This window comes from Pinus tabuliformis, chromosome Q (assembly GCF_031772625.1).
Source record: "Pinus tabuliformis cultivar Carrire ecotype Pingquan chromosome Q, CPIR1, whole genome shotgun sequence".
NCBI lineage: Eukaryota > Viridiplantae > Streptophyta > Pinopsida > Pinales > Pinaceae > Pinus > Pinus tabuliformis.
In genome coordinates, this window is record NC_142296.1 from 971,593,197 (window position 1) to 971,605,929 (window position 12,733).

The 12,733-nt window shown below is 39.4% G+C and overlaps 1 protein-coding gene across 1 annotated transcript; it reads right to left on the reverse strand.

The window, feature by feature from the left end:
* Positions 1 to 371: 371 nt before the first annotated feature.
* LOC149222720 (uncharacterized) lies at positions 372 to 4,577 on the reverse strand. The gene is made up of 4 exons (XM_089387660.1): positions 3,779 to 4,577; positions 2,529 to 3,694; positions 530 to 2,144; positions 372 to 403 (listed from the first exon to the last, which is right to left on the reverse strand). Exons 1-4 carry the CDS (start codon positions 4,575 to 4,577, stop codon positions 372 to 374), a joined length of 3,612 nt encoding a protein of 1,203 aa, XP_089243786.1.
* Between the last annotated feature and the right edge of the window lie 8,156 nt (positions 4,578 to 12,733).

Below are 12,733 nucleotides of genomic sequence, written 5' to 3' on the forward strand. Positions count from 1 at the left end.
TTCATTCAATTCTAATTCTTCTTTGATAGAGGTATTTACAAATTTCAAGCAATTCTGTCTTCATGTTTTTTTTTTTTTTTTTTTTTTTTTTTTTTTTTTTTTTTTTTTTTTTTTTTTTTTTTTTTTTTTCCGAGGGAGAGACAGACTCCTCTGTGTATCACCAAAACAGTCAGAAAAGAAAAGCTTTTTCTCGCTTGCTAACAGCGCTGTAGCGTTGCCTATCATGGACAACTTTGTCAAAAATTTTGCTTGTCCATATCAGATAACCGTGGGTCTCCTATACAGAGGAAAACAACCCACGGAAATCACCATGTTTTTCATATGTTTGATCCCAAAAATGTAGTCCAAAACAGGAAATATAACAGCAATATTTACATGAATTCCGAATCCGGATATAGATAGACTGTCAAAACAGAAACTGAACCAGTTGATATTTAAAAATTTTAAGTGTATGGAGGGAGATCCGACACACGGATCTGAGCATGCATCTGTTCGATTATCCTCCACGAATCCACAGCTTGCTGCAAACCTTCTTTAGAAAGCCTATCTGCATCTTCATTTCTGTCCCTGTAAATATGTTCAATGGAGAAAACATTAAAATGGTGTTTTAAGTTTTGAATCTCTTCCAGGAGCGGCCTCAGCATATAATTTTGACATCTATATTTTCCATTGACCCAATTTATTACATTCAAAGAATCCCCAAAGATCTGTACTGTGAAGATATTTCTGTTTATGAGCCAGCATAGAAGAAGTTTGAGGGCAGACAGTTCAGCGAAGTTATTTGTTCCGGGACCTAGTCCCACAGAGGCTTTTAGAGAGTGAGAGGAGCTTAAATGGATGATGATCCCAACACCAGTATTATTGTTTTGAGCTGCCCCGTCGAAGTAGGCCCATGGAATCCCTTCCCTGATTCGTTCTTCCTTTCTGGGAGCAGTGTTCCTAGATTCTTCAGGTTCCGGAATACTAGACAGAATGGCAGAGCTTTGGATAGCGATCACTTCCGCTGGAGTGAGTTTTTCTCTGAAGATGCTTCTATTTCTAGCTATCCAGATACCCCAGCAAATAATGGGGGGGAGGTTCCTCAAGTTCCTCTCTGGGTAGTGGTTCCACCAATATTCCCATGCTGAAAGAAAAGAATCCCCTTCCCATCTAACATTTTTCCCTAATAATTTTTGCATCTCCTCCCATACTTTCCTTGCATAAGGACAAGCAATGAACAGATGAGGAATGGATTCTGAGTCTGAAAAGCATAAGGGGCATCTTCCTGGGCCCTGTTTGAATCTGGATTGTAGAATATCCCAGGTAGGAATTTTCTTTCTTAGCACACACCAAGAGAATAATCTTGCTTTCTTTGGGCATTTTAGCTTTAGCAGGGGTTTAACCCACCATTCTGGAAAATCCCACCCTTTCCTCTTCATTAAGAAAGAGTACCCAGCCTTTGGGGAGTAGGCTCCAGATTCAGCATGTGCCCACACCAATTGGTCCGGCCTGTCCTGAATCCTAACATTTGATCTCTTTAGCTCCTGAAGAAAACTCCGCCACTCATTCCTCCACATGGGGTCGATTCCTAAATCTTCTTCTGATTTCCATGCTTGGCCCCAAATGGTTGACTGACCCAAATTTGCAATCTGATTTAGACCAGATATCCCCTTCGAATCCAGATGAGCAATCAGGTCAGGAGATAGAGCGTAGGATTCGTTACATCCCACCCAAGGGTCTCTTCCAATCCTCACATTTTCACCGTTTCCTACCTGCCAAGCCAGACCCTGTTCTATAACCTTAAAGGCCTCTGTAGTGGCTTTCCAAATCACAGAAAAATTTCTGCCTTTTTTGTTTGGATTCCTTATCCAATCTTCTAAAGGCATGGGATCAATATATTTGCGTTTTACTACTCTGGTCCATAAGTTCTCAGAATTTATTATACGCCATCCAGATTTTGCTGCCAGGGAAGTGCTGAAATCATAGAGGTTTTTTATGCCCCATCCACCCCAGTCTTTTGGCCTTGCGATTTTGTCCCATGCCACCCAAGGAAGAACTGAATCCTCCTTTGACCCTGACCAAAGGAATCTGCTGCATAGTTGTTTAATCTTGTGGAGGATGCCTTTTGGGATCCATGTCAGGGCTGCCCAGAACACAGGCATGGCCTGAAGAACAGAATTTACAAGAGTCAGCCTGCCTGCCCGAGATAGCCACTTGAAGCTCCAATGGGAGATTTTTTGTTCAATTTTTTCCACCAGCCAGTTCCAGTCCTGCTTTTTATACGAGTGTGGTTTCAACCAAAAACCAAGATATTTGAATGGGCTTTCCATATTACAAGACTCGAAAGGTAGGTAAGATGAAATCAGGAGTTCCTCCTGTCTGTTGAAACCCTCCAATATTAGCTGGGACTTTCTTGAGTTTATTTGTAGCCCTGTAGCTTTCAAGAACAGGTCAAGAATACTTTTAAGTTCTTTGATTTCATTTAAGCTCCCATTTGTAAATAATAAAATATCATCTACAAATAGGAGGTGAGTAATGAACAAATTTACAGCAACTTCCAAACCTTTTATCAAACCTGTTCTTTTGGCATTGGATATCAATCTGCTGAGTCCTTCTGCAGCAAGGAGGAAGAGCAAAGGAGAAAGAGGACATCCTTGCCTCAGCCCCCTTTGACCTCTGAAGAATTGGGAGGCAGCCCCGTTTATTAGAACTGCAAAGCTTGCACTTGAAATACACCCCATGATCCAGCTTATGAACTCCACCTTGAAGCCCAGATGAGTCAGTAGCATCCTGAGATAAGTCCAGCTAATTCTGTCATAGGCTTTAGACAGGTCGATTTTTAACACAGCCCCTTTCAAGTTTGATTTTCTGATACTGTGTATGGTTTCCTGTGCCACCCTTATAGCTTCGTGAATTTGACGACCGTCTAAAAAACCAAATTGTTCTGATGAGATGCAATTGGAAAGGATCGGTTTCAGTCGAACCGCAATGGTTTTTGCAATAATTTTATAGATGCAATTGCACAGTGAAATTGGCCTGAAATCCTCGAAAGTTTCCGGGGCCTCTTTTTTAGGGATAAGAGCAATGAAAGTAGCATTGAAAGGGGTATATATCTCACCTTTCCTCCTTGATTCCTCCACCACTTCCGTTAGTTCATCCCCAATCAGATCAAAAAAATGGGTAAAGAGTTCAATTGTCCAGCCATCCGGACCCGGACTTTTGTCTTTTGCCATAGATTTAACTATACTTTCTACTTCCTCTTTTGTCACCTCTCTAAAAAGATCTTCAGCCTCCTCCCCCTCCACAAAGCGAGGGAAAGCTTGTGCTGTTCTGATAATTTCAGCTAAAGAAACCCCTCCTGGGTCTGAGAACAAAGATTGAAAATGATTCTTCCCCATATTTGACAAGTCCTCAAAAGACGAGGCTTCTCTGCCCTCAGGGTCCTTTAGCTTCCAAATTGTATTTGCATTTTTCCGGCCTTTTGCATAGTTGTGGAAGAATTTTGTGTTCTCATCCCCTGCTCTCAGCCAGATTGCCCTGCTCTTAAGTCTCCATTCTTCCTCTTTGTCCAATAAAATCTTTGCTCTAGATTTCTCAAGGGCCACAATCTTTTCTTTTGACTCCTGGGTAGCATAAGCATCTGCCTCAGGTTCTTCTAGAGCTCGAAGTTCTGCATCTATTTTGTTCAATTCCTCATTTTGCTTCTTCCTTCTTTCTGAAGCTCATTCCAAAGTTGCTTTCTTTAGTTTTTTTAGATTATCCATAAAGAGAGCCCCTTTATTTCCCGAAAAGTTTCTACCCAGATGTCTCCAAATATTCCTGAAAAGCTGATTAAAAGAATCTTCTTGCAGCCATGAAGCATTGAATTTGAAAGGAGCAGCAGGTTTTGGGGGGGGTTTGGAGAGTTCTAAAAGAATGGGGAAGTGATCCGAATTTCCCCCTTCACCCACCCATTGCCTGAACATTGGAATATTGGAAGCCATCAAATCACTGATTAGGAAGCGATCCAGTCTTTTTGCTATTCTCTCCTCCCCTGTTCTCCTATTCCTCCAAGTAGGTTTGGCTTTTATAATATTTACATCTATCAGCTTATGGGATAGGAGTGCATTAGCAAAGTAATCTGTTAGGGGGTCTTCTCTGGCAGAGGGTCCCCAAGCCTCCGCATTCCCTAAGGAAAAATTTAAATCTCCTCCTAATATCAGGTTTTTCCCTTTTAGCAGTTCTTTAGACAGGAGAGCGTTCCAGAAGGCAACCCTTGCCTGACAAGGCCCATAAACATTTACTATCAAAAAAGGGAAATCGAAGTCAGGGGAAATAACCTCCATACCCAGCACATTGGGCATACCCCAATGGTTCAAAATTTTCAATCTGCCATCCCTACAACCGATAGCAAGACCACCCGAGTGACCCTCTGCATCAAGGGCTACGAAAGCCCACCTTGGAAAAAAAGATCTGAGGACTGATTCAATGTCTTCACCCCTGCCTAAAGTTTCTTGGAGAAAGACAAAATCCAGATTATATCGAGAGATTAATTCCTTCAAAGCCAGTTTTTTGGGTTTACTGGTTAAACCCCTGCAATTCCATGACAAGCAGATCATTTTATAACAGCCTCAGGGGGTTTTGCTGCTCTAAGCGCCCCAGGAATCAACATTTGCTTGCCATCAGCCACATCAAGTTTGGCTTTGACTTGAGCTTTGGACAGGTTTGTCTTCCTACCTCTGCCCTTTTTATTAGAACTTCTAGACGATGAAGGACCCAAACCACCCACCGGCTCAACCGAATCGGGGAGGAAATCAGACTTTTTGCTGAGGGATCTAAGGTTATAGGTGCGAGCAGGGGAGGGACCACCTGAGACCGGGTTTTCTAGGGAAACAACTTCACAGTTCAGATCGATGGAGGGGATAGCGGCAGTTAAATTTTCAATGTTTACACAATCATCTATGCATTTAGTAATCAAAGGAGACCCCATAGATGAGTGGACAAAATTAGAATCAGGAAAGCAAACAGAGTTTAATGGATCTGACTGCATACCGGGCGGTTCACTAGCAGCGGCATCAGCATTTCCTTCAGGGATCTTTTCAGTGCCGCTCGATTCTTCGAATGCTTTGACCGGATCCCCTCCAACCTGGGGTAGGGCTTCATCATCCTGAGTTTGTATCCCTTCCATAGGCTTGGCCTCTGAGATTTTCTTCTCCGCCGAATTCGTATCTTTCCTCGTGCTTCCCTCCCACTGTTCATCTGATTTCTGAGTCCTCCTTCTGCGCCTCCCCAAGGGGCAATCCCTTGCCAGGTGCCCATGCTCATGGCATCTGTGACACCTGAAGGGTAAAAGTTCATAATCCAACAACTGTTCAAAGACATAATCCCTGTACTGCAAATTTATCGAATCCACTAGCCCTTCATTTGGGTTTAGACGCACTAAAATCCTGGCCACTGCTCTTTCGTGGGTGTGAAGAAAGGACTTGTCCGCTTCCAAGAACGTACCCAGAAGATTCCCAATAGAAGAAAAAACGGAATCCACCCAAAGGAACGGGGGAAGACCAGGTGCCCTTACCCAGACGGGGAATTCCTCAACCTTCTCCTTGGACGCGTCGAAGAGAGGAGACCACCTTTTGAAAAAGACTGGGCGGTTCCCAAATGCCCAATTTCTTCCTTCGACCCATTCCATGGCTTCCTTGCTTTCGAACCTGATCATAAACCACCCTTTAACCAGTGTGGCCGTTTTGAAGGACTTTGCCGGGGTCTCCTTCCATTGACTCTCCGCCCATTGCTGTAAGAACTTGCCAGAGACAAACCGCCCCCTTGCACGACCCACAAGCGTGCACTCCGCCACTTCCAAAGCGTCCTCGACTTGAACGTCCATTCCCAATAACAAATTTCCTGCTATCCTTTTCTTTTTTAAGGGTTTCGCCTTCTTACGCTTTTCCCCAACCCTTTCCCAATCCGGATCCGCCTCTCTATCCAAACCTGAAGAGTCTGGTACCCTTTGAGCTCCATTCACATTTTCCGCAGAGGGGTTAACATCCTTTCCTGTAGGGATATGGCTCGATACTCCTGCTGGGGTTCCATTCTTACCTGCAGATTGACTTCCCTTTTCTTCCGCCCTTTCAGTGGCAAGGGTTTGGTCATCCTTCCCTTGATTAGAAACCTTGCCGAGTTCGGAGAAAACCCCCTTTTCACCCGGGCCGTCGTGTATCAGGTCTTTTGAAAAAAGGTGCCTGTTTACAGCCAAGTGACCGCTTCTATCCCTAGCTTCTTTATCCGAAATTTGGAAGCCCCCAACAGATCTCCATAAACCTTGACTGGAATTGAAATTTATGATGTCTTCTAGACCACCCGACGGGCTGAAAGCCTTCGAGGGGGATAGAACCTTACCAACGGGGAGGCCTTTCTCTTTCGGTATGCTTTCCTCCGCTCGTGCTCCTGAGTCTCCTATGCGCCCGCCGTTTTTGCCAAACGCACCAGACAAATCCAAGCTCTCCTCCAGCAAACCTTTAGGCGGGTTGTTGCTCCATGGGCCTCCCACTGAAAGGGTGGCGGATGCGAAATTTCCAACCTGCCCGAAGAACTTGTCAATGTTTTGTTCGGTGACCTCCTTACCCCAGACCGAAAGAATGTCTTCTGGGGCTGGGTCTAGATCCACCGCCTCATTATGAATCACCATGGTAACTAAACTGTGGTAAAACTGACACCTCACAGAAGCCCGTTTCCTGAAACAACGCTCCTAAAACCGCCAGGGGATAAGTCACCGTTTTGTATTTGGTTTATGCTGTTCCAAACCCGCCTCGGAACGTTTTTTGCAGAGATGAACCCTCAGTGGAGACTGCCAACACAAAACCGCCAGCGAAAGACCCCCAAACCTAACCGAGAAAAGCCAAAAGGAATTCCGCCCATATGTCTCATGCTAGGGGACCTCGAAAACGCCTAACCTCGGAGGGTCTGCCATCGGTCCAGCCCGTACCTTCGTGACGTGAGATGGGCTGTCTGCGTCACCTAGGCCCTCATCCTAGGGTTTCAGGATCGAACCCTGCGCCCTCCATCCAACCCCCCCACCCGAAAATATTTTAGTTATTATTCTCCAAAATTAGGATATTATTTTATTATTAGAAGTCATAGGGTCTGAATAATTCTCTCTTCATGTTGGATGTCATAATAGTCACTATTCTTCTATTGGAGTAACTTTTGTAGATTTTGTGGTCCATTTCATTTCATGTCCAATTGAGGTGTCAATGCCTACCAAGTTGCATCTTCCTATGAAATGGATCCAGTTTGCAGAATATAGCTACCTTTCCCCCTTTGGATTTATGGTATCTAAAAACTAATTTTGATCCATATAATAGGTGAGGGGATGTCTCTTTTTACATGTTGCAACTTATTCCACTCATCTCATCTCTAGTTGTACACAATATAGTCTTCTTCCATCTCAATGTTCCATCTAAAATTAATGATTCTCCTTCACCTATTGCAGACTCAAATGACTTTAGTTTCTCTAGATTTATAATAGAGTACATGTGCATGTAGAGTGGCAACATTATTTCAAAAACATTTTCTCTAATCTTCTATTGTATTTGGAAACAACCATATAGAGTGATTTTTAGTTTATGGATTTCACCTTTGAATATATGCATCCTCAAGTAGAGCCATACCAAGTTCTTCTCTTCAAAGTGACGACTCTCCTAGTGCATGTAATGCGAGTCTTTATATTATTGTGCATTGGGTCTATGTTCATGGAATCATTAATCTAACCTTTAGATTTTTTTAGTATAAATGGAATTTCTCCCTCTTAAGTTTATAAAAAATAGGTCAAAATGGAATTTGTGGAAAAAGCCATAAAAAGTATCAAATGGACAATATTTAATAAAATGGTGAAATGCTCTAACATTGTTGAATAAGATAATACTTTCATCTCTTGTTTCTATATTTTTCATATCATTATTTTGTAACAGTTGAACCGGGGTTTGATTTTCAACCATTGTTTCACCATCAATTCCTTGGTGGAAAGCAATGCTTTATTTGATTTGGTATCCATCATACTCCACAAGCTAGTTTAAAATTCTCCAAAAAGTATGGTGTCCCTAGTTGGAACAATGGACTAAGGCTATACCAAAATATACCATGAGTGGGTGGAAAACAACTCTATTGGTTTAGCTCTAGTTATTATCTTATTGCAAATGATAAACTTTGCCATAATTATTTCTATATCACATAAGATATTCAAATGCCACAAGTTCCTTTTTGAATTCAAAATCCTTTACAATAAATTTCTTTATGACATCTTTGTGATCCAACAATAAATTATCTCAAGTCATTTAAAAGACTTATCTTGGACCATTTTTCATGCTATTAAAATTGACATTTATTATGTTAATTGATTTTATTTCAAATTTACATAATGTAGAGAACCAATGACTTTGAAAACTACCATTTACGTTTTTTCTTTGTTGTTTTAAAGGTTCCAATAAAAACAACTAGATTTATTTGAAAGATAGATAAAAAGGCAACATTAATAAGAACAATGCAAATATTGTAGGATCAACAACATTCATGAATTTGACGATAGACACTCTATAGGTATTGTCATTATATATATTTTGTTTTCTATTTATACATTTTCATATTATTTGCTACTTGTTAGATAGTAAATTTAGAAGGTAACTTGTGAATTTTAGTTTTTCAATGAGCTACGAGGGAAAAAAATCAATATTTTTTCTTTCTTTCTACATGCCAAATTTTTTGAAATATTATTTCACATGTTCCAAGTGTTGAACACTAAAACCAACAAACAATGATTTGAATACAAGAAGCATGAAAACTATGTCGTTAGCTCTACATAGACAAAAGATATACTAAATATAGGCTATTGGGCATTCCCCATTGATACTAGGCATCTCGTTGCTACTTTGAACCATCTTCTTAATCATAACTAAAGGTAGGGATTTTATGCTTAGAAACTCCCCTTGTTATGATTGTCATTTTTAGCGTCACTCACTGCACTCGAGCTTTAGTCTACATGTGCCCATGGGGATTTGGATTGATGGTGAATGGATGCACTGTTAAGGAATTCCAAGCAAAAAAAGTCATGAGTTCAAATCTCTCGTGACAATTTACCAAAAAAAGAAAAATTTAGAACAAATTAATATCTCGCCAATGACATCATATAAATGTAGCTAGTTTTTTAATAATATATTTCAATAATATCATTTACATAGTTATATCTAAATGATAAAGAACATTTATTATCGCTATATTGCAACTAAGAACCACACACATATACAAATCGACCAATTGGCTCATAGATGACCTATTATTCACTTACCGATTCTCTGGTCTCTCTCTCTATCTATCTATCTATCTATCTATCTATATATATATATATATATATAGAGAGAGAGAGAGAGAGAGAGAGAGAGAGAGAGAGAGAGAGAGAGAGATGTAGTTAGTGTGCATTGGGACCCCAAGACCTTATCCATTTCCATTTCTTGCTCTTTAAGATTCATATTGGTCTTCTTTTCCTTTTTGAGAGGCATTAAAACCAAGGGAAAGACACATTTTTTCTTTGCCGACTTTTCTAAGGGAGGGATGCATACCATAAAATTTGCAAACACTAATGCAGTGGTTCCATTCGATTTCTCTACTTGACTTACTATCTCCCATTGGGTCTTTCAAAGACATTGTGATTTTTATTATTCTCTTTCAATACCATGGTTTCCTTTAAAGACCATATGGAAAGAATAATGAAGGGATCATCACTTGCTTTTTGGATCAAGCTTCGACCAATGGGTTTTTGCTTTGCTAAGGCAATTCTTTTTCCAACAAATCCCTGAGAGATATAACTTAGTTTTCATTTTTACCAACAAATTTCACCTACCTTTGGTTCAATTAGTGAGTGGCAATTCTTTTTCCAACAAATCCCTAAGAGATATAACTTAGTTTTCATTTTTACCAACAAATTTCACCTACCTTTGGTTCAATTAGTGAGTGGAAGAAGGTTAAGAGGTTTTTTAAGAAATTCTCTAAGTAATGCCATTTGTTCATGTGTCAAGGTCTCTCCTTCCTCCTCAAAAGAAAGAGGTGAATGATTTTCTACTTTGTGTGAGGAGAATCCCTTTTTGGGGTTATTTTCAAAGCTAAAAATCTATTTTGGCTTGGCTCAACCTTTACTTCATTTTTATGCACTAATAGGTGACCTGACATAACCTTTTTCATTTTACTTGGGTTTTGGAGACCTTTTGAAACAATTTTTTATTTTCTTTGGAAAATGAGAGGATCTTTTTTCAACTAGTTTTTATGGAAGTGGGTATACTCATAACAACCATTACACTTGAAATAAAAATGTTGATAATCCAACAATTACACATAGATACAAATATCGATTTGAAATTCTATTACCTCAAATAAACCTTCTTAAAATCACTTATTCAAACATAAGTTAATATGCTCAACCTTATTCCAACTTGAAAATTTCCAACTTATTTTCAACTTGTTCACGTGTCAAGGTCACTCCCTCCTCCTTAGAAGAAAGAGGCAGATGATTTTCTAATTTTGTGCGAGGAAAATAACTTTCTAGGGTTGATTTCAAACATTAAAAATATATTTTGGCTTGGCTTAACCTTTAATTCATTTTTATGTACTAAGAGGTGACCTGATATTGCCTTTTTCATTTTACTTAGGGTTTAAAGACCTTTTGACACATTTTTTCTTTTGTTTTCTATGGAAAAGGGAAGATTATTTTTCAACCAACTTTTATGGAAGTGGATATACTCATAACAACTATTACACTAGAAAGAAAAATGCTCATAATCCAATAATTACACATGGATATAAATATCAATTTGAAGTTCTATTACCTCAAAACAAACGTTATTCAAATCACTTATTCAAACATAACTTAATATCCTTAATCTCAATTCAACTTTATTTAAAAATTTCCAACTTATTTTCAACTCTGGTCAGGAGGATGTGGTTTAATGATTATATTTGGGCTCCATAGGTCTCGTGGTTTAATCTCGAGCAAGACTATATATGCCTGAAAACCTAACATTCTTGAAGAAGTAAATGATTACAAATACCTCAGGATCGATTTCAACAACATGCTTAATTGGGAGCACTGTAGAAAGAAGAGAATTTTAGGAGGGTGGAAACCATTATATGCACTTCAAAAGATGTAGAGAGGCATAGTTATGGGATTGGAAAATGATTAAAGTGTTTTTTGGGCTCCTAGTTTATCCAGTGATATTATATGGGGGTGAACTATGGGCTAGTAGCATCCCTGTTTCAAAATGGAAACAAATTGAGAAAATAAAAAAACACTTAATCATGAGCAAGTTCAAAATAAAAAGTTTGATTCCTTATGAGATAATGTTGAGTGAAACAGGAGCAGCTCCCATCGAAGCAATTGCTTTGGTGCGTCTTATAAGGTTTCTAAAAAGAATTGAGCAAATGGGAGTAGGTAGGTGGCCGAAAGTTATCTTCAATGAAGACATGAGTGAAAGAAAGAGATCATGGATGAGACAAAACAACAAATGGATGCAGAAATGGAATATTTACCTCAATGCATGTCCCACAAATAGCAAGGAGTTAAAGAATTTTGTTATGGAGAAGTTTCGTAAGCGTATATGGGGAAAAGAGTTGGGTAGAAAGAAGAAGTACTATGTTCAGGAATTCAACCCCACTTGTGATCTCCAACAAAAAGAGTATATTGGAGCTAACCTTTCATGGAGAGCACAAATTCTTATTGTTCAATTAAGAACTAACTCACATCAACTTCGGTGTGAAACAAGATGGTGGAAGAGACCTAAGGAAGCTTGGGAAGAACGAGTGTGTACCTTTTGCACTTTTGGGGCAGTGGAATCGGAAAAACATTTCATTTTGGAATGTGATACATCAGAGATGGTTATGGAAATATGTTAGCATCAATTCCTTGGCATTGTCTTTTCAGTAAGGGGACTGTTAGAAGGTTGGGTCAACTCATCATCAATTTGAGTAAGAAAAAGATTTATTGAGGAATCTTCGGCGAAAATCACATAGAAAAACTTTTTTCGATGCGTTTCGAACCCGCCAGTGTGGTTCATCGTCAGGACAAGTTGAATGAGCAGATCTCACTTAGCACATTAAATAGATAGGGCAGAGAATCCCATGACTTAATGGCTAACAACCAACAACTAGAATTGACTGGATAACGGCTAGACGCACCCTGCCGGTCCTCACCATCGGAATAGTGAGTGACCCCTATAAAGGAGTAGGGGCGATGGCGGGATAAGAAAAATATTAAATTATAAAAGGCAAAAAACAAGAAGACTAATAATCCCATAGACTATTTTTAGTTTCGTAGACATTAAAATATCATTCATTATTTAGATAATATTTGAATATCTCAAAAATAAAAATAAAAAGCCTAACCACATCCAATTCTGAAGATCATTGACCACGTTAATAAACTTGAGGCCACTATATAAGGCCATGGACACCAAAATGGAGCTAAGAGAACCGCCCTAAGCTGCTAGTCGCTATAATGCCATTGGCATTTTAATAAACACTCGCACTAGAAAAACCTAAGAATCTTTAATAAACTAAACTCAACTTTATGAATGTGTACATAGTAGAGAAACCTAAATGCACAAGTGCAATAGGAAAGTTTTTCTTATCACGATCGAAAACAACAAGAGACATAATTCCATGATTAGATATAACAAAGAAACAATTAGCGTTAATCGGTATTTAAGTAAGTGTGAATGGATTGATCCTTCCCCGTTTC

What these genes read in the sequence shown, in the direction of transcription:
- LOC149222720 (XM_089387660.1), bottom strand. Translation starts at nt 4,577, where the DNA reads ATGATCTGCTTGTCATGGAATTGCAGGGGTTTAACCAGTAAACCCAAA. An exon ending in GAATATTTGGAGACATCTGG is followed by an intron (nt 3,695 to 3,778) that starts GTAGAAACTTTT and finishes AATGAGCTTCAG; the next exon opens with AAAGAAGGAAGAAGCAAAAT. An exon ending in AGATAGGCTTTCTAAAGAAG is followed by an intron (nt 404 to 529) that starts GTTTGCAGCAAG and finishes CTGTTTTGACAG; the next exon opens with TCTATCTATATCCGGATTCG.